This window comes from Heptranchias perlo, chromosome 7 (assembly GCF_035084215.1).
Source record: "Heptranchias perlo isolate sHepPer1 chromosome 7, sHepPer1.hap1, whole genome shotgun sequence".
Lineage (NCBI taxonomy): Eukaryota > Metazoa > Chordata > Chondrichthyes > Hexanchiformes > Hexanchidae > Heptranchias > Heptranchias perlo.
Window position 1 is genome coordinate 28675868 of NC_090331.1, and position 23347 is coordinate 28699214.

The 23347-nt window shown below is 39.9% G+C and overlaps 1 protein-coding gene across 1 annotated transcript in view; it reads left to right on the forward strand.

Moving 5' to 3' along the window:
* Positions 1-11108: 11108 nt before the first annotated feature.
* The window catches only part of nxph2a (neurexophilin 2a), a 96096-nt gene continuing 83857 nt past the window's right edge, over positions 11109-23347 (forward strand). Inside the window, exons 1-2 of the mRNA XM_067987198.1 lie at positions 11109-11326; positions 11981-12138. Coding sequence (XP_067843299.1) covers positions 12082-12138 — 57 coding nt within the window. The 5' untranslated portion in view covers positions 11109-11326; positions 11981-12081. The remainder of the gene's footprint in view (positions 11327-11980; positions 12139-23347) is intronic.

Below are 23347 nucleotides of genomic sequence, written 5' to 3' on the forward strand. Positions count from 1 at the left end.
AAAAACAAAGATGCCATAATTTGAAACATGAGTGTCATCAAAGTGAAAAAGAGAGGTGACTTAAAGGCTGCAGTTTTTTTTTTATTCGTTCATGGGATGTGGGTGTCGCTGGCAAAGCCAGCATTTATTGCCCATCCCTAATTGCCCTTGAGAAGGTGGTGGTGAGCCGCCTTCTTGAACCACTGCAGTCCGTGTGGTGAAGGTTCTCCCACAGTGCTGTTAGGGAGGGAGTTCCAGGATTTTGACCCAGCGACGATGAAGGAATGGTGATATATTTCCAAGTCGGGATGGTGTGTGACTTGGAGGGGAACGTGCAGGTGGTGTTGTTCCCACGTACCTGCTGCCCTTGTCCTTCTAGGTGGTAGAGGTCGTGGGTTTGGGAGGTGCTGTCGAAGAAGCCTTGGCGAGTTGCTGCAGTGCATCCTGTAGATGGTACACACTGCAGCCATGGTGTGCCAGTGGTGAAGAGAGTGAATGTTTAGGGTGGTGGATGGGGTGCCAATCAAGCGGGCTGCTTTGTCCTGGATGGTGTCAAGCTTCTTGAGTGTTGTTGGAGCTGCACTCATCCAGGCAAGTGGAGAGTATTCCATTACACTCCTGACTTGTGCCTTGTAGATGGTGGAAAGGCTTTGGAGAGTCAGGAGGTGAGTCATTCGCCACAGAATACCCAGCCTCTGACCTGCTCTTGTAGCCACAGTATTTATGTGGCTGGTCCAGTTAAGTTTCTGGTCAATGGTGACCCCCAGGATACTGATGGTGGGGGATTTGGCGATGGTAATGCCGTTGACTGTCAAGGGGAGGTGGTTAGACTCTCTCTTGTTGAAGATGGTCATTGCCTGGCACTTGTTTGGCGCGAATGTTACTTGCCACTTATCAGCCTAAGCCTGGATGTTGTCCAGGTCTTGCTGCATGCGGGCACGGACTGCTTCATTATCTGAGGGGTTAGAGTACAATTTTTTTTTTATTCGTTCATGGGATGTGGGCGTCGCTGGTGCGGCCGGCATTTATTGCCCATCCCTAATTGCTCTTGAGAAGGTGGTGGTGAGCCGCCTTCTTGAACTGCTGCAGTCCGTGTGGTGACGGTTCTCCCAAAGTGCTGTTAGGAAGGGAGTTCCAGGATTTTGACCCAGCGACGATGAAGGAGCGGCAATATATTTCCAAATGAGTGTAAATGGAGAAAATCATAGAGAAAATGACACAACTTCCCACAAACATTGTAAGAATAGGATAACAGAACTAGAGAAGGCACTACAGGTCAAACAAGGGGTCATATGTGCCGTTAAACAGGTAGAGGAGGATAGTGTTGAAGAAGGGATGGGTGAGAACCGGTCAGGACTGGACTACGAGGCCAGTCAGTACTATCCAGGTGCGAGTACAGGGGAAAGCTTCCATCCAGAGGCTAGAAATCCACCAATGTGTCCAATGCGTCAGACAAGGTATGCAGTGGGTGCTAATGGTGCTTGAGGTGTAGCCGAAAGAATGTACGAGGTCCCTTATGATAGTAAACAACTACAAGAAATGGCAAGATCTATGCCAAAGTTTGATGGAAAGGGGGATGTAATAATACATTTCGTGGAGGTTGAGCTGTCAGCGGTAGTAAGCAGAATGAATGCGAGAGAAAAGGTTAAGCTTTTATTGTGGACTTTGGGGCCTATAGTGTTTAGCACCCTACCCCAAGATAGGAAATACGGAAGGGCCACCTGGGCCCAAACGCAAGAATCATTACTAACCGCCGTAGGGTTTAACAGGGGAGACTCGGCCAAGGGTTTGACCCGCTGCAAACAGGAGCCAAATGAGCAACCAGAAATGTATGCCAATAGTCTGTGGCAGCACTATGACAGAGTGTACGGTCCAGGTTCGGACCGCGGCAATATAAATACAAATGAGGATGTTGATTGATAGCGATGGCTGAGAATACTTATCAGCCACGCCCAACCGCACTTACAAGCAGCATTAGAAAGATTTGATGTAGAGGAAGCTGAAGATAGAGTAAAAGGAAAGATGATAATCAAATTTGAGAATCAGAAACCAGGGCATAAAGATAGATCTATCTGTACCATAGAAGAGCAAAAACCACAACTGTGGAGAAATGAGGGACCACTAAGAGGTCTGCCCACCTCACAATATAAGATGAGGTGGGCGGACCACCTGGCCCGGGACTGTAGATCTAAACCACAGGGAAATTCAGGAGGCTACTAGGGTTTCCAGGTTTACAAAAACCCCAAGGAGAAGAAGGGGAACAAGCGGGGGCTAAAACTTTATATCCTGACCTGCAGAAATTAGCCCAAGAAATGAGGGAATGAATGGACGCCTGTAGAAAAGGAAGTTCCAAAGATCTCAAAGAGGGAGAAATTCTGGGGGCAGACTTAATGAAAACAAAGGGATCTGCAGTAGATTTGAGTAACCACATGATATGGCAAATGCCAGATGAACGGGACGAGGAAAAGGTGTTATGCCTCCCTGTCTGGGAAAGTTATATTGTATTGCTGGTGGAATTAAGCATAATTTAAATGAAATATTTGAATCAAATTCAAAAGCAGTTCAGGACATATTGTGGAAAAATGTTGAAAATTTTGCAAAGCATAAACATGATTGTGGAAGGATAGCTACAGAAGTGGAAATGAGTGGAGAAGGATTACTTGAACCAATCCGATAGCACAGATATCCAGGGGAGGCCGAACCGTATTTAGAAAAGGCTATAACCTCTTTACTACAACAAGGAGTCCTGAGACCAATAGCCACAGGAACCAATTCACCAATCTGGCCAGTTAAAAAGCCAGTTGGTTTCTGGTGATTAACAGTTGATTACCGACAATTGAATAAATGTATGAATAAATGCATCCCAACAGTAGCATCAGCCCCAGAGGATATCAAATAGGTTTTGGTAAATCCCGCTGGTACAAAGGGACCAGAACAAATTTGCCTTTACTTTTAAGGATCAGCAGTACACTTGGACATGTCTCCCTCAAGGGTTTCACAACTCACCATCAATATTTCACCAAATGATGGCCAGAAGTCTCAAGAGATTCGGGTGGCCAGAATATTTGGTACAATATGTGGATGATCTATTGTTACATACCCCATTCATTACTAGATGAATTGTTGACTCTGTTAAAGGAAGAAGGATTTAAGGTAAATCCCAAGAAAGCTCAGTTAGCTCAATCAGCAGTAACCTGTTTGGGAGTGGCAATCAGTGAAGGGGGACGAGGCATTGACGCAGCTAGCATAAAAGCTGTAACAGCTGTTCCACTTCTTAATACTGTAAATGGAGTCAGATCATTTTTAGGACTCGTAGGATACTGCCGAGACTTTATAGAAGATTTTGCAACCCTCAGCGACCTGTTATATGTACTATTGAAGAAAAACATGGAGTAAGAATGGACACCCACTTGTACAAAGGCAGTCACCAAACTGAAGGCCTTACAGAAGGCACCAGTGCTCTGCGCAGCAAACGGAGGCAAACCTTTCATTTAGAAGTAGCAGCTTCAGAGTACACCATATCGTCAGTACTCACCCAAAAGTGTCAAAACAAACAAAGGCCCAAGCCTCAAGAATACTCATGGATTCCCATGGAAGTAAACTACACCACATGTGAAAAACATCTTTTGGCAACCTTTTGGGTAGTAAAACACTTCACGTATATAATAGGGCTAGCATCCTTGTACTTGTTAACAAACCACATCCCTACTGAGTTGTTACTGAATGGAAGACTAAAAGACGGATCGGTACCAAATGTTCGTCTAGCATGGTGGACACTGTTACTACAGGGAATAGATTTACAAGTCCACCATGATCCAGACCCACCTCAATTGACAGGGAACTTGTTGTACCAGGGAGAGCCTCACAGCTGTCAAGTAGAAACAGGAAATGAGGGACTCAGTCCAATTCCAGCAGGGGAACACCCCTCAGAACAAGCCATGCACATTTTTAGGATGGCTCCAGCCATATAGAGCGAGGAGAACGTAGAACCGGCTGCGGCAACTATTGAGAGGAGGGTGGGGGGGGTGGCAGGCAGGATTGGAAATTGCAGTTAAATTACCCCCGGCCCTGTCTGCACAAGCTGCTGAGCTTGCATCAGTGGTATATGTAATAAGTCACCCAGCTGAGATCCCCACACTATATACCCTCCATTCAGACTCAATATATGTGTGTAACTCACTCGCCAAGTACCTGCCTATTTGGGAGAAGTAAGGTTTTATCTCAGCAGATCGGAAACCACTATCTTCAGCAGAAATGTTACAGTATATAATGAACCAAGTTAGGGAAATGCCTGGAGTCAGAGCAGTGCACAAGGTCAAGGCCCACACTAAAAATGAACCATTATGGCAAGGGAACCAGAAAACCTACAAATTAGCTAGAAAAGGTGTGGAGTAAGGGATGGAATGGGACCCCAAAAAATTAACACAGTCAGCAGGAATTATGTGCCCAATCCAAACCACCCGAGAATCCATAAATTTGGAGCAAGTGCAAAGGGAGGATAAGGAATTACAAGAAGCAAAACAAGCCCTAAAGGAGAATGAGCATCCCCAAGGAGATTATGCCAACAAACCAAAAGTGGAATTCAAAGGGGAGATCTTATTATATGAAGGAAAATGGGTGGTTCCCATGGAACAAAGAAATCAATTGTTATATCAGGAGCACGATGCTCCCATAGCAGGCCCGCTTAGCACTATGAATCGATTAAAAGACATAGCATGGTGGCTAGGCATGAAGGAGGATATTGAGCACTATTGTCATAATTGTCTAGTATGTGTCCAATGTAACCCAGATGTCAACACCAAAAAGGCACTATTGCGTCACACCAGGCCGGCAGCAGGGCCATGGACAGACCTTCAAATCGATTATATGGGATCATTACCCTAGACGAGCAGGAAAAATCAATATATATTGGTAATAGTAGACACTTTCTCAAAATGGGTCGAAGCATTTCCCACTACTAGAGCTACAGCCCAGGCTACGGCCAAGATATTAGTGAATCATATGTCCACTAGATGGGGTTTACCCAAATCGATAGACTCGGACCAAGGAAGTCATTTTACTGGAAGAGTTACGCAGCATGCTATGCACCTGCTAGGAATCAAAACTAGGTTCCATATATCTCATAATCCCACATCTTCTGGGATTGTAGAAAGAATGAATCGTACTCTGAAAATGACGTTGAAAAAACTAATTGGACAGTCCCCAAAAACATGGGATCAATTGTTACCATTAGCACTAATGGCAGTTCAGTCACAAGAGATCTGAACCACCAAGATAAGCCCTCATGAAATAATGTCAGGAAGGGTAATGAGGATGCCAGAGCACCTCATGCGTGTGGACCTTACATCCCCTGAAGCACAGGCTTTCACTCAGGAGAACTATGTGAAACAGCTGGTAAAGCAACTGCAAGACATCCAGGTCTTTGTAATAGGAAATATTGGGCATTCCAAGAAGGTAATCAAAATGTACTTTGACACAAAAGTGTGTAGAATGGGAAGTGGGACAAGTAATGATAAAATCTTTGCTGCTCTATGGATAGGCCCTTACCCAATCGTGGACAAAGCAAGCCCCTCATTTTATCTAGTGCAGTTACTGAAGAAATTAAAATGGTTTCACACAAATCAACTAAAAGAATTTTAGGGAATGAATCAGGAAGCACTAAATAGTATGAGTCAAGAGGCTCAATTGTCTGGGATGATGGTGATGAACTAGGAACACATCATCTATCCTATGTCACACCGAAGGAGGCACCAGATGCAGTTAAAACCACATCCAAGGCCAATATGATTGGCATGCGTTCCAGTGGGATGGGTGGCCACACTCAAGTGACCATCAAGGTCCCCGCCCTAAACCAGGAAGAAGGGGTAAGAAACATCAACGTTAAGCAAATAAGAAAATCGATATTAACAAAGAACAGATATTACTAACTTCAGGAATCCTCTGTTTTATCCATAGAATACAGAGGAATACCATGGTGCTGTCTGGAGAACAATAGGAAAAAAAATATTTGTACAAATAATGGGCATGGTTGCCTTGGGAATTATTGTGGGTAAAGTACCGGTTTTTGTGGACAAAAACACAGTAAGCGGTACAAACCAGTATGTGAAGGGTAATGCAAACTTATCAATAGGAAAATATCACATCCAAGGACAGGGGAAACCAGGGAAAGCTATGGTCAATGTAAAGAATGGAGGCCCACTTGTATTGCAATGTGAGATCAAGTGGAATCACTACTTCACGTGGCCCTCATGGGGGCCAAGTAATGAGACATTAGTTCCTAGGGAATGAAGAGGAAGCTTACAAATGTGGAAGAATAGCCATGTACTGTACGTATCCACATACAGTGGATATGTTATTTCTCTGAAATCTAGCAGAAAATTGGGGTTTTGTAAAGAAGCAGGGGAAAACTACCACATGATATGACCCAGTGACAAATGGGGTGCCAAATGTGTTGGTTAAACAAGGGAACGGAGATGATAAAAATCTGATTTGGCAACTACGTTTTCCCTACGTTCACAAGAGACATGAGGCACAGTATGAGTGTAATGGGTATTTTCACCAAAGTATGATGTATGGGGTAGGAAGGAATAATGTAAGGATAAGGGTGGAACAGGTCAAAGTGAGATGCAAACTAATATGTGATGAAAGGATTTTCACCAAACGAGACGATGATGATAATGGATTGGTGGCTCAGGTCACCCATCAAGTTGCATATACTAATGTACGATATGAGACTGTGCCTGTAATTATTGATTGAAGAAATGTAACTTTGCCCACAGGACTATGTGAAACACATTATGTAAGCTGGGCTAGAGCTGTATTAACACCGCATTTGGAGGATTTTCACAAAGGAACGACTGGAGATAAGTGGGACAGCCAGCACCAGATAAAGGGGAAGGAAAAAGGACAAAACGATCAATGACAGATTGGGTGGCGGGGGAGCATCAGCCGGAGTTGCATTTAATAGGTTAGATATAGAAAACCAATACCACAATCAGAAGAGATTAAAAGCTCAATTAAAAGACCTGTTAGATCGATTCAACAGGCAGGATAGGGGAAAAATCAGTGAATTATGGAAGGGGCTGATGTCGTTAAATGAAATTGTTCAAGGCATTTACAACAATAAGGATAAATTGAATGAAGTCATAGAAAATCAAGAAATCATTGCCTCAAATGCGTCTAGGGCCCTAGATTGTAGCATGTACTTAGGGCACTGGGAAAGGAAGATCGCAGAGGAATTAAGGGATGTCACAGCAGGCAGACTGCCTAGTTGGGTAACTGATGAACAACTGTTAGAATGGTTACCAGGCGAACAAAACCTGTCTGACTAAGAGATTTGCGAGGGTGAACTTTGTCAAATTGCCTTGTAGTCACAACACTAAACTAGAGATTTTTGGAAACTTGATACATATACACCGGTTTGGGGATGAACCAGGACAGGAAATGTACACTGTGAGGAATATTGCAAGATTAGATGGGACTCACTGGATAGGATACAGGGATCCTCCAACTCTTATTAAAGGGGAAAAATGGGAAGCAGTAGGGTTAAATAATTGCTAACGCCAAGGCGACGCCTGGAACTGCAATAGCAATTATACGCATGATACCAGGTCATGTGGATAATCAACTTTATTGGCACAAGTTCATACAACCTTTCCTAAGTAGATAGTAGTTCGGCGATAAGTCACCTCATTGTGACATGTGGGTAATCAACGAATGGAACGATACCATAGTGCCCTATAAGTGAGAAGGGGAATATTGTTTTGTCACTAAAGAAAAGACATATGGATATGGGGGAAGAGAATGTGAGATGCCCTATGAAATGGGATGTATAACCCCCCCCATGTCCCCACAGTACAGCGGGTACCCTACAAATTAGATCCAGCTGTGTGACAGCAACATGACGTTACAGAATTAAAGGTACAGGAGGATCCAGGAAAAGAAGCAATAGAAGCCATAGTAAGATTTGACACCCTATCCCGTCACTTTCTTTTAGTCTAAGATCAGTCCTTGAAAGATCAATAACCTCCCAAAAACATTTCATCAAATTGCAACAAAATAATGAAGAGGCAGAAAAAAGAATACAAGCAATTGGGGAACATAAGTGGTGGGGGAAAATATATAATGCCGGGGAATTGCCATGGGTACGTTTAGCTCCATATGCATTTCTAGTTATCCAAGTATTAGTCATATTAAATATGTGGTATATGTTTTATAAAATACGGAAATTGGTGAAGAAATTATCCCAGAAAATGAAGGATAAGGAATTCATAAGCTTAATGAAAGAGGGATTTTAAATACAAGTACAGTATGAAGACCCTCAAATGTATCACAGTAAACCTGTTTTGAGTAGCAATGTGATCAAACCCAGGGGAGAGCATGAGAACAAACAAAGGTTGATGATTAAGCCATCAGTAGACTGTTATTAAAGCATATTGTGCATATAATCATTGTAACTCTGTATGTATATGTATTAACAAAAGATTGTTTGTATAAGGGCATAAGATATACATTATGTAAGAAATAGAGGTGCAGAGTGGTCAAATGTCAAGTCAATGTGAAAGTGCATTGATCAAGGAATTCATCAATGCACTTGAGCAGGAACTGTGAGATTTGAACGCATTTTTGCAATATGGAATTGGACATTAACTTAGAAACAATGGACAGCTTTGAAAGATACAGCATCAGCCAAAAAGACAGAACAAACTGCTGTTACCATGGTAAAAGCTGTTCTTTTGATTGATTTAAAACTGCAGTTCTATGGGAAAGCTTCTGGAAGTTTTAAACAAGTCAACATACCACAGAACTGATTCCATTGAGAAACCGATGAGATTGAATCGTGGACACATAAAACCAGATGAGCACAGATAAGGGAAGCCTTCACATTTTAAAGTGCTGAGCTAATTGTACCTGGTTTTGAACAAAGTAACTGTCCATCATGGAGGCCTAATCACAGGAGGTAATTGGACAGAATGACACTTCCCTTACTTTACTTATGTCCCAAAGTACAAAAAAAACATTAAAAAGACATCACAACAGAACTGGGACTGGAGTCAGAGGACAGAACAACGGGAGCTCACCTCAAGAAGAAGGACAATATTGAAGAAGACACAACAGCCTTTAGTGCGATGGACTGATCACCCGGAAAATTCAATGCTTAGGAAAGGTTGTATGAACTTGTGCCAATAAAGTTATTTAGCTTTAACGTAATTTGTTTATGTAGTACTTTTCCAAAGGTTACCGTCCAGAGTTCACCAACCCTTGGACGCTGATAAGGACCGGTGTTTGGATTGTGTAGACAAACCCTACAACTGTTACATTAAAACAGGTTGCTTAACTAAATTATATAATGCCTGTGGACAGAAATGCATGGGGTAAACTTGTGTTGTTGCACATACATGGAACACACATACCTTTTCCACTTTTATTTGATAAAATCCTTACAGGAACTATTTAAGTAGCTGCAACCATTAAGAGTTACAACAGAAATTTGTGGCTCTGAAGTTTTAGCTCCATGACTTAATATGACAGGAAAATATAAAATATTTTTTTAAAGGGGGAGTTCAGCCACTGAATGGAACCAATGTAATCATTTTAATTCTGCAGTCTGGTTTGAAAAAGTACTTTATATTTTTTTATTTGCATGGAGTCAAGGAAATAAACTTCATTTCAGTTCTGGCTCACTGTTGGAACATAATCCATTTTATGTTGAGACTGCTCATGAATTTGATTCTTCATTTTTCTGAAGGAATTTTTAAGATAGTGGCCACTGGATTCCAAAGACAGGGAAGAGACGGTTTATATGACCTACTGGGGATTATTAAAGCACCCTATATGGTGTAATTATCTTCATTGCAGTGGGATAAAATAGACTTTAAACGGATCATTTTCTAAATTAATCATAAGCTGTACAGAATGCTAAGTAGAAAACTGTGGAACATTGCATGTATTCCACTCCTGATAAAATCCTTGATAACTACTGAGTTATGGCTACAAGTTGTCTAGTCTTTCTTATGGCGGATTTACTGAAATTCAGTTCCCTATTCTACAGTTCCCTGCTGAATGTACTCTATTTATTAGGACATCAAAAACATAAATAAAAAGACACTGCAGGATCAACACAAAACAGCCCATAAAAAATCTTGAGATTAAACAGAGCACGTCAAAAGCAGGATAATGCATGCCACACCCTGACCACTAGATTGCGCTAATGGAGTGCCTTTAGTTTAAGGACGGTCTGCTGCCCTTACACCGTTCGGATTAAAGATTCAAAATCCCAGCACATTTTCCCTGAAGTACAGTCCGTTGCTTCTTTTGAAGGGGGTGGGTGCTGGCTATTTTAACGACAACTGGAAGTGAGGCAGGTAGTGATCATTAGTCTTTGAGAAGCTGCCTTCTCGTACCGTCCCACATTAAAAACACAAAATTTAGCTGCTGGAGTGAAGAAAGTTATTTCCATAACAACTACTTGTGCAGAGAGTAGTCCCCACCTTCTGATCGGCAAACAGCTCTACATGGTTCAAACAATGCATTATTGACATGAACATTTCTCTCGAAGTGGGGGGCCAATCTGCCGGATAAATAACGCTTATCCGTGAAAAGTAATTTCCAGTTTGGGTGGCTTTTATATTTTACTAACTGGACTATATATATATATAGAGAGAGAGAGAGAGATAACTCTATTAACTCTTTTTAAAAATGATAAAAGGTTGTTTGGGCTCCACGTTACAAACTGGAAATATTAAAGCTTTTAGACTTGTAGCCCCTTTCGCAAACTGAAAGTATTCCGAGAGCATCCACCCTTCTGGTGAATTGAACTCTTGAGTGAAAATGTATGTAACTGCGTGGTATTACTCTGCACCTATCCACAGCCCGCTGTGTATCTATGGACGGAGAGACAGAAAAGAGCTTAGTTTTAATAAATAAAATCAACCAGACAATACTGAGTCTGCAATAACCAGGGGAGGTAGAAACCTCGGGAGGAAAGGTTTGGCGCTGCAGTCTGCATTGAAGGGTTTTTCCTTATCTTTTTAAATGACGTGAAGTATAACGAATATGTGATCCCTCGGAACAGGACATATTTAAATATTTTGTGGAGTCTGCTAGCGCTTCTCCTGGAATGGGGAATATCACAGAACCATTCTGCCAATCGGGAAATGGTGTTAACTTGACTGATTTTATCAACTCATTGTTTTCCCCACTCCCCCTCTCAGCATTTGCAGTCACCCTATTTACCTTGTGAGATTTCCCATTCTATCTGGCTGAGTCAGTACTTTCAGCACTTAAAGAGCAGAAGAACAACAGGATTTGCTGCAAGACTTCAGCCACCGACCTCCACCAGGCGTAGGTATAAGCTCCTTTCCACATATATTATATATGATTTATATTTTGTGGGCGGGGTGGCAAAGACTCGACAGATCAAGTTAAACTGCAGAGGTGATAAATCGTTAGAGTCGAGCCGGTGTAAATCGAGAGTTCGTGTAACGGTGAAACGAGAAGCAGTTTCATTTTTGTATCTGATCAATGTCAGCCGACCACGCGGTGCGTGTCAAAGCCACTAAAGCACAACTGGGAATCAGAACATCTCCGGGCTCCAGGGACTCAGTCGGATGGTCAAACTCACCCACAATACCTGAGTCCGGGGGGGAGAGGGAGAAAAAACAAACTCTGTGAGCACCGAGTGCAAAATAAAAGCTGTGCGGGATGTCTAAAAATTGCTAACTAACTTGTTCGATCGTGGAGAGGGGGTGGGGGAAAGAAAGACTTTAAACCCAGAGAGAATTTTCAAATCTTCAATCATACTTAAAGGCAGAGCATTTCTCAAATTGGAAGTGACGGTAAGACACGCGAGACCCATCGATTTAAACCTGCATTTAAGCAATCCCCCCTCCTGCTATTAATGAATGTTTGAATTCAAGTCGATTCATTAGAAGCCAATAAATTCCTTGTTTCATTGTTTTTATTTTGTAATCCCTTTCTCCATTCGATCTGTTCTGTGCAGGACCGTACACAGTGGTTGCTCCTTTTACCCAAGTCCAACCCCAACGCTGGATATATGCGAGTGCCAAGTGAGAGGCATCATTTCATAGAAAGCAAGCCAGGATGAGGTACCCAGTTCATCCGCTCCTTCTCATTGTGCTGCAATGCCTTCTTCATACGGTGAGTGGTATTTACACATTTTGTTGGTGCAAACTTTTATTTATTAGTGTGGAACATTGTTTAGCACAAACAGACCGAACCGCGGGGTAGGGAGGACACCGGTCGATACTTTTAAGTGCTCTTCGTAGGATTTGTGTAGATTCCCCCCCCCCTTCATTAAATATTTAATTCTAACAGTACCACTCGCGCCCCAGCTGGGCTGTAAACCGGCGATGTGCCACTTCTCATTTGGATGCATCCTTTATAGTTAAAGTCAGGGGCTGGTTTTCACAGAGGGGTGAGCATAATGATTTCACTGAATATATAGGGTAGAGCATACATGATTAATAACTGGGTGTAAACTGGGCGAAAATGTGCTTTTATGTTTTAGCATTTAGTTAAAATAATTGTAAACTATGTATAACCAACAACAATTAGTGAACTATTAGAAACTGAAAGGGTTTGCAGAAAGTTAGTGTCAAATTTAGGTTACGATGAAGCATGCTTCCACAATAAATAGTGCGTTTGTTAATCACATGCATTCCAATTTGCCTAAAAAATGGTCTGGAAATGTTCGTGAACTTCTTTTCACTGCTTAAATCTAACCTCCAGAGACTCCTGGAATTCAATCGGCAAACGTGTTTTTTTTTGTTCAAAGACACGGTCGCTGGTAATTCAGTAATACAACTTGCGGAGATTAAGCACTCTACTTAACCACTGGTTTCTGATGTTACAGCAAGGAGTTGATTGATTAGTTTTTGGGTAAACTTAATTCAGAATCTAATCCTTTTTTTTGATTGTGTCAGTGTTGTAATGTTTTCTACTGTGGTGCTTTATCATCGCAATGAATTACAGAGCTGCAGCCGTGAGATAAGACATTCAGTGCTTCACACTGCATGCCCTTCCATTCAATAAGCCTGCCTTTTGTTCCATGCTCTTCCACACCAAAGTTTCAAATCATATTGCTTTAAATTGTAAGGAGACTTTTACAGATACAAAGGCATTACAGACCAAAAAAGCCTGATTTAAAATGTTGCCTTTTGAATAATTTACATATGAGAAATAAATAGCATACAGATTTAAACCACGTCCAGTCTCCGAATGCAGGCATCTTGTCATTTTAATTCCAAGGCCAGGCAGGTACATTTTCAAGAGACCACCAGAAGGTGTAGGTACACTGCCACTTTTGCCTTGATGCAAAATTATTTTGAGTGCACATAAATGCAAAAGTATCAGTATAATTCATTAGCCCTAAAATGCCACATCCCTTCCAGCAGGTCGTTTCACAGCGATTTGAATTCCTAAAGTGTGCAATGTAAATGCAGCTGAACAGTTTTAAGTTTCTATGTTACCGAACTCTCGCCTTTAATGAATGTTTGGTTGCAGGGGCTGTTTTTAACGCGGTCTTGTCTATTTACTCGTTTTGCTTACGAATTTATTAATTAAAGCCCCCATGTGTAATTTAAATTCTTGCTTTCAAGTCAAATCATTTAAAGATCGCCGTTGGTATATCTCAGGACATTTTATCACCATTATACAGAGAAGGGTGCAGTGACGCAGAATGGTCACTACCCAGCACGCACGAGGCTACGATACTCTAGTTATCTTAGTCTTACTTAAAAATAACAGTTGAAATGCAAAACCTATATCGTAAAAGTTCACAATGCAACAGATACAGTGTCTGCCGCATGGTAAACTTGCTGCATTGGTGTTACAAAGGAGTTATCAAAACAAGCAATGCAGGGATGTTATATGCATTGAATCTGTCTAGAATGTCGCTTGTTCCTTTAAACAACAACAACTTGCATTCATATAGTGCCTTTAACATAGTGAAATGTCCCAAGGTGCTTCACTGGAGCATCATCAAACAAAATTTAAAACCGAGCCACTTGAGGTATTAGGACAGGTGACTAAAAGCTTCGTCAAAGAGGTAGGTTTTAAGGAGCGTCTTAAAGAAGGGGAGAGAGGTAGAGAGGCGGAGAGGTTTAGGGAAAGAATTCCAGAGCTTAGGGCCTAGGCAGCTAAAGGCACAACATCCAATTGTGGAGCGATTAAAATCAGGGATGCACAAGAGGCAAGAATTTGAGGAGCGCAGAGATCTCAGAGGGTTGTAGAGCTGGAGGAGGTTACAGAGATAGGGAGGGGTGAGATCGTGGAGGGATTTAGAAACAAAGATGAGAATTTTAGAACCGAGGCGTTCCAGAACCGGGAGCCAATGTAGGCCAGTGAGCACAGGAATGATGGGAGAACAGGACTTGGTGCGAGTCAGGATACGGGCAGCAGAGTTTTGGATGAGCTCAAATTTACGGAGGGTGGAAGATGGGAGGCCAACCAAGATAGTTGGAAAGGAAGTTGCACCAAGGTCCAACAATTATAAACTGAGAAAATCACAAACTGTATTGAACAGCCTGTCACAATGTTAGCACTTTGACTTTTGTTTATTCTTAGCACTGCATCTGTGTCATGGGTGACATCAATGCTGTCAATTCCAGAAATAGGCTAACATTGATATGCCCACATGCCCCCCACCCCCCAAAAAAAACAAATTAATGCAGAGCCTTGCCAATGAATACTTTGAACTGAGCAAGTTTGGTGGGTATAAGAAACTATGTAGTACTGTAATGGACATACCTACATGTCAGATTGAGGAGAGTCAGACTGAGACTGATGCTTAAATCACACTCAGATCCATACTTTTCATATCTTTAAAAAACACACAACTAAAAAACAAAATAATTATCTAGTTGCTGTATACCACCATGGGTCTCATTCCCATTCAGCATCATCTCAAGTTAGCCCCAATCAAGCTGAGGTGTCCGCAGTGCTATCCATCACAGTCACTGGCAGGTAGATTTATAATGTTGCAGAAGTGTTTACTTTTTGGGAGCATCCAGATGAATCTAAACTACACCTATTTCCTAATGATCAAGTTTCTAAACATGTTGGATGAATATCTGTGGTGTCCATTCACGAAACAGCACAATAAACTGAGAAATTAGTCAATCTGTTACTGTGGTTATGAAATCCATATTTCCTATGTAACTAATCAGTTTCTATTTCACTACCCTCCCCCAACAATTTTTTCCTGTGATTTCTCCCCTTCCGAAGGCAGCAACTTATGATGGGGTATGGTATCATAGGCATTAGTATCCTCCAGTACCTTACCCAGGTGGCTAATTGCTATGTGCAGATTTTATTAGGTGTTGGTGAGCTATTCAATCATAAAAAACATCACAGCCAAACCCAATCCTATCCACACAAATGAACATTTGGACAGGGGCTGCTAGATAGTGATCAGGAACAGATCTTATTTTTACTTACTCCCTCTCCTTGTCCTGACCCCCACTCCATCATATAGGGAGGCTGAGGACAATGGTGGCATACCAGTACCATTGCAGCTCAGATCAGCCAACTCAGCACAAACCAGGGAATGAGCAGAGGACCTCCCTGGTCTGGATGGTCTCACATCACACAGTTCATTTACCCACACTGAGTCATCAGAGGAGCTTGACTACCTCTCTTCTATAATAATTGCAAACAATAAGAAAATATTCCTGCTAAACTATCTCTGTAAATTTCTTGAATACATTGCATACTTTAACTATTTCTGGTACCATATCTGTAAGCCTCTGGCTATACATTTCATGCTGTATTTGTGATCTCAAGCTGCTATGAACAATCTCTAAATTTTCTCTAGCTTGTGTTCAAATGTTGATATGTCACTTGTTAGTGTTATATTTAGATTGTGTGATTATGGTTGTGAATTTATTGGACATTGTAGGAGACCTTTCAACCAATCATCTTTTAATCTTAAAATGTGACGTGATTTAATTACTATTTTTGCAAGCTTAATGTTCAAAAAAACAGAACCAATTAATCAAAACATGCAGCGAGTATGCTGCTCAGTGGTCCTACACAGAGATTATTTTGCATGAGTACCAGAATATTACTTTACAAAAAACTACAATTTATCAATAAAATAAACAGTTTAATATATTTTATTTTAATGATAGACTTTGAAAGAGAATCCACGTCCAAACTGTTTAATTAATAATTATAAATCTAAGGGCTCAGTTACCTGAATTTTAAGGTAATTTGTGAAAACTGGTTTGGAATAAAAAATAATGCAAAAATGTTTGCTTTTAATTTATTTGCATTTTGCAAAAGAGCAGAACCACAAAAACGAGTCGCGATTCAAATAGTATTGCACAGATTTGTCCAACACAGTAATCTAAAGATGTGACCGACAGTCCTGAACAAATACTGTAACAAGGCGTTCATTCAAGTGGAAAATTGTGGAATATTGCATTGATTTCAATGTATTTCAATAGCAAAGTTGTAGCAGCTTGCTTCTAGCCTTGAGAATAATGAAAAACATGTTTTAAGGACTAGATTCTGAAATATACCTGCAATATATAATATGATCATTTCAACAACGAACTGAAAGGTGGCTTGATATTCATAGGTTGAAGCACCCCAGGGACTGTTTTCAGATGAGGAAAAGCCAACAGCTAAAATAGACCCTGGTGCACCAAAACCTAGATAATTGCATGCCTTTCAAGTAGTTCATTATGGATGTGTGGTATTTTACGTTCTCTGATAGGATTTTGCATGCATTTTGCATTGCTGTTTATTTGTTATCTGTTGACTTCACAGCAGCAGCTGTGATGCAGAACAATGAAAGGCTGAGTGAAAAAGAACATTTGGTACTGCTTTTGTAATAGTTGCCAACCAATCAGAACCTTCCTTTAAACTGCCTTTAAGCTAAGTCAGTAGTCATTTCATTCAGGAATAATGGCCATTTGTGATACGGCCTTATTTTGAAAACTGTGCCTTACCTTTTGCTCCTAAAAATGAGGCCCTCTCTTAGATCCTTTCAAATTACTATAAAATGTTTTGGAATTGGGCTATTCAAAACATTGTCAACAGCAATCACTAAATAATGGCAAAAATGTTAGCTACCGTTTCCAGGATGTTTCAAACAATTTCACTCCATTTCTATCTGATGCAGGGGAAGATGTTCCAGAATCTTTTCAATTTGCAAAAATATCCTATAGTTATTTTACAATTGTTCAAAAAAAATGTAATTTGAATAAACCTTCCTGAAAAGCATTCAGGGCATTTTTAAGGTTACTGTTGTTTTTCATTATCAATAATCTAATCACTGATAAGGAAAGGAAATTATACCAGAAATGAAGAGTTAGCAAAGAGGTTTCAGAATAAAATCACAGCACAAATGCTCTTCCTTGATCTCGGATAAATTGTGATGACAAAATGATGGCAGATGTGACTGAATACACCCTGCTTGCTTATCCCTGTTGATTTGTATCTTGGTGAGTTTTCCTATTGAATATGTATCGTGGCTGCTTTTTATTATGTTTTGTAGGTGAAGGCAAAATATTGGATAGCCAGTTATTATAAATGATGCCCACTGGATTTAAACAGCCATGTTGTTATTGGACATATATATTAGATAGTTTTCTTTCTGGTACAGGATTTTGAATTGGTTTCTATGATATAAAATATTTTAATAGCTTATGTGTTTGATGTTGAAAATAAATTATTTAATGTTTAGTAAATGGAAAGGATGTATCTTCATGTTTGCAAAATTATCTCTCCACACCTAGTGTTAGAGGAGTATTATCATACTGCATCCCGTGTCTCAGTTAACCTATCAAAAGTTAAAATTTTGCATTCTCCCCAAGTCATGGAACTAAGAGCATCCTATATTTATCTATTTTCTGTTAAATTATATGTTTCATATGCAGGGTACCACTTGTTTTAGTAATGATTTTTATAACATTTTTAGTCTAATGTTAGGTATTTTGTGTAGGTCTAGTGTGCCCCCTTTTAAATACTAAATTAATATGTAGATTTGTTGCAGTTGAAATAAAGAGAGTTTATTCTAAATCAGATCAATTTTCTGTTAAGATCAACATTTTAATATCCTCAACACCCAATAAGACCCAATTGCCTATAAGTTCAATGGTTAAATAAAGTTGCTCTTATTGGGCTTCTCTGCAATTCATAGAATTACATAGAATTTTACAGCACAGAAACAGGCCATTCGGCCCACACATCTATGCCGGTATTTATGCTCCACATGAGCCTCCTCCTACCTTACTTCATCTCACCCAATTAACTTATCCTTCTATTCCTTTCTCTCTCATGTACATATCTAGCTTCCCCTTAAATACATCAATGCTATTTGCCTCAACCATGTAGTAGTGAGTTCCAAATTCTCACCATTCTCTGGGTAAAGAAGTTTGTTGTTTATTGTTTATTTCGAGTTTATAGTGTTATTTACTGACCTTACACAGGTTGTGCTTTCCTACAATCTTTAAAATATATATATTTTACCTCATTGGAGTTTGTAGTTGTAAAAGAATGGCATTGGAGTAGTCTGTTTACAATCCCTTATTTTCAGCCAATATCCTACTACTCTAATAAATCCAATTGTCTTGTCATTACATTGACATAAAAATTGCAGACACTAATAATCTGGACACGGATGTCCCAAAAAATATTTTTTTTCTGCGAGTTCAAGAATCCAGGTTGAAGCAACTGGATTTTGAATCTTTAAACCACAAGAGACTATGACTGACCTGTAAAATAACAAAAAAATGATCAGGACTCACTACTGATTCCTACACTGTACTGTTAAATTGTCATTTCATTCCTAGTTACACAAGCATTAAACCCTCCATGAATTTGGCAATTTACACTTTGTGGTTAAACTCCCAACTGTTCTATGGCAGAATGACTAGGCTTTGCTCTGGTCAGAATCCCTCTTGTCTGTCACTGCATACAACTAATGTTTTCTACTGGAAACCTAGACATATTTGATTGTTAATATGTTTGACGATAAACTTTCACCAAAATGCAACTTTTATTTCTACATTTAAAGAATCACTGAAAAATGATTGCAATTTTTTTCTAATGTGTTTATCAGTTCATGATGTGATGATGTAATTAATGATTAAAAATAGTCCCAAAAATATCCTTGCATCACTTAGCACAAGATGTCCATGTAATGACGTGTGGTTTTTCTGACTTTTGTCCCTCTTCAAAGTAGCAGTGATCTCTCCTTAATATTTTTCTCAATTCTTTTCGTGTCCATGTATGTTTGACATAGAATTCTGCCCATCCCTCAGTGTTCTTCCCCTCTCTTCTAAAGATGGTGCCTCATGCTTAGTACAGTTCTATGGTCACTGGCAGCCTCCCGTATCTTGCTCAAGTGACCATTCTTTATGTGTAAACCCAGTAAGTGTCAGCAAGCATCTTGACCCTAAATCACAATGCAGCTGAGCTTAATTAATATCAATTGCTGATCTCCAAAGATGAACATTTTCCAATAGAAAGCAGGAACGCTGGCTGAATTTTCTTTCTACACCTTTCCTAGTCTTGGGGTATTGAGGCCAATCGCATTGTCTCCATTCCTGTTTCAGCTGAGATCACCTAACTCACCACAGACCAGTGGATTTATCCCACTGAAAAATAGTAGTGCATTTAAAAATAATTGTAGAGCTTCTTGTTTCAGAATTTAGCAAACATAATAGTAATTTGATTATGGTGTCCTTTAATTCTAATTATTAACAGGTACAAGTGTACAACTAAACATAAAGCTTTGATGTCCAGATATCAATTGCTTAGACCAAAATAGTAACCATACACCATCTTTCCTGATAAAAACCATTCTATACTTCAAAAGTTTGCATAATTCAGCACATCTAGATGATCAAATTAAAGGTATAATCATACCGTGACTATTCTTTTCTAGTTGACCAACAGAACAACCAGTTCCCATTTGAAAGTTACTGAATTGTGAAGTCTATCTTTTTAATTACTGCACACCCTGTTCACTTGCATGTAATAAGCATTGGGGGTTGCAGATCATATCATTTAATAAGCTGCTACTTTAAAGCTGTGACATTTTGCACCACATGTTTTTAAATTGTAGAAGCTGTGTTCAAATTACAATTTAACATTGTGCAACTTATTCCAAATATCTGAATCTTTTTTTTAAAGTCCAGATTTATCACTACATAATAGGTTAACATGACTATCAATAATAAACTGTTACATCTAAAGTACTTTATAACCAAAAATTGGGTGCAACTAGCATGCTTTGTGTTTCAGTGGTTGCTGTTTTTTTCCAATACATGGACATCTTTGTTTTGAATGTGTGAATAAAATAGTCTTTCCTTCGGAATATTTTTCCCTTAAATTTTCTCCCCTCCCCTGAAGACATTGACTCTCCAGCTGTGGTACATTCCACAAGTGGCATCACCCTCAGCTACCTTTACCCAACTGGCCACTATTCGTGTATGAGTCTGACAGTGAGTGTTGGCAGGCTGTTCAATTGTGGAGGACATTACAGTGAGCCCGGTGCTGTCCTCATCTAGTGCCTATACATAGAGTTGTAAACAATTTTACAACACCAAGTTATAGTCCAGCAATTTTATTTTAAATTCACAAGCTTTCGGAGGCTACCCCCTTCCTCAGGTGAACGATGTGACACTCTATATATACATAGAGTGTCACTGGACAACAGTAAGAATTAGGAGCTTTGGCAAACTTCCCTTTCTCTAACCTGGGGGCACTGTCAATTTTAGCACCCATACTGCTGCTGTAGCTGAAATAAGTTAACTCAGTATAGACCATGATGTGGAGATGCCGGTGATGGACTGGGGTTGACAATTGTAAACAATTTTACAACACCAAGTTATAGTCCAACGATTTTATTTGAAATTTACAAGCTTTCGGAGGCTTCCTCCTTCCTCAGGTAAATGTATAGTATAGACCAGGGATCAAAGCTAGGACCTTCTTGGTCTGTATGGCTGAGAAGCAGTGACTTTACCTCTGAGCTGTTGGAGACGACCCTCAATACATACATTTTAAACAAACTAAAACGCAATTAAGCTTATTTTTTTACAATCAAATATTCTTACACAGTATACAATATTATGATTAAACTGTTTAATTAAAAGCATAAATCAACCAAACTTTATATTTGTGTTAATATCCAATTCATTAGGTAGCACTGGGCTAGAAACATGGATGTCTTCCAATATCCTTGAGGATTATATCAATAGGTAACATAGCATGACCACAGGAAAGGTGAAAATTACTCTAACTTTTTGCCGAGGCCCACAATCCCAATATCAATCTCCTTAGATACTGCTGCAGCAACATCTCTGAGCTGACGAGCTGTGGAAAGAGACACAGCTAATGGCTCCAGGTCAAGGCTTACCTATCAAGTCTCATCCATTTGCAGTGAGTCTCAGTCATTTTGTTTTAAACACGTAACCTGTTTTGATGTATCTAATTCTGAAAAATAAACACTGATCTATAAGTTTAAGTGGGTTTCTGATCAGCATCATTCTTTTTGAGCACTGCTCTCACTCATAACAGTTCTCTGATCTTGACAGTGATAGTAACAGGAGGTAAGCTGCAAGCAGCCACCCAGCCATATTATGTGTACCACTATCATGGAGAATGCAGCTAAAAGGGATGAAAGCTGAAATTCAGTTTGTCTTTTTTAACATTTAATTTAGCAATCTACTTGAAAGATCATTTATTTTAATCAATAATTCAGAGCCACAATACATTGTATTGGCGAAAATAGAATTTCAACTTGGCTCATAGCTAATTTTCATAGCAAATATAACCTTTATTAGGTTATCATTAATCATTAATCACAAATTAAAATGCTTGCAGAATAACAATAGATTTAATCCTTTAACTCAGGGTGCATAGATAGCAACATGGTGCTATTTCGAAGAAGAGCAGGGGAGTACAAGTATGGAGGATTGTATTTCCTATTTTTCTTTTGCCCGGCTCTACTTTTTCCTTCCCCAGGAACAGCAACTTGACACTTCAGTTATATAGTGCAGGAGCTAGGGGGGTGCTGTCATGGCGTGAGCACGTTGGTCAATTGTGCTTTGGTAATGTGCATCAGTAATCTCGGAATTTGAGGGCAAACCCATTCGAATTGGTGCCCCTCTGATAACCTGTTGGCGCCCTTTCATCTTCGCCCCCCCACCACCCCGGTACAGTTTAGGAACCTCTGACGTACATATTTAATACACGTTACACAGGCTTCAGTGCAGATCTCATGGATTGCGTTTAAAAATGCATTCCATTCCATTTAAGGCTGCTCCCAGGACATTGCTGTAAGCACAGAATGGACATAGGCCGACTCTTTCACAGTCTCCCTCTTAACTTAATGAAACACAGCAACATATAATTGCTGTATCCATGAAATAAACATTAGCTGAAAATAAAACTGTCAAAAGGTTTTTTTTTGTTGGTGGGGGGGGGGGTGTGATGGGTGTCCTGTTAATAACCTGCTGGTATCATTTGTCTGGTTGTTGTTAATGCTGGGAATACATTGTGTATGTGCTGAATGTAACACTACACTTTGGAATCTTTACTAATTGCTAGAATTGTAGAATTCCTGCTTCAATTTCCACTTATTATGCACTTTTCATTCTTGGCTGCAAGACTGTTTCAGCTCACGCTACAAATTTTCAATGAGATTCTGCGAGAGACGTCCAATAGTTGATTATGATCTGTGTACACCTGCTGTATATTTTGGCTCATTATCAGCCTAAGAAAACACAGTGTGTGTGAATGCAGCGTGGAACCTTTCAGAACTAAGCTGCACCAAACTCCTGGGCTTATGATTGGAGATTAACAAGGAAAGTACTTGATTAATAGTCAGAGGAGGAGTAAAAGTCAGAATCATACTTTCATTATTTTCAAAACTATTTCATGTCCTGTATTCAGGGTTGGTTCACAGCATTTTTTTTGACTTATACTTCTCATCAAAGAGAATAATGTAGATCTATTATAAGACAACAATGCTTTTTTGTGGGGGGTAAAGTATTTGGGTAAGTTTTCTTCTTTTTTTAGTATTTTGTATCTCATTTATGCAACCTGGGCTGACATAGTCAAAAGGGCTGCTGCCAAGGTAATTTGTATCCCCCCACCAGTAGGCACCAGTGACCACTCACGCATTACTCACCTCTCTTCATTTTTTCTCTTCCCTGTAGGGGGATTCAAATGGACATCTGCACTAAGCAAGTTCACTCTTTTCTTATTTAAGCATCAGCCATCCATAAAATTCAAGGGTATCAGATATCATCAATGGAAGATATGTATATGAATATGATAAATATAAAAGGAACTGACCCACCTTAATAATGTACGAGTGAAAAGCTTGTTA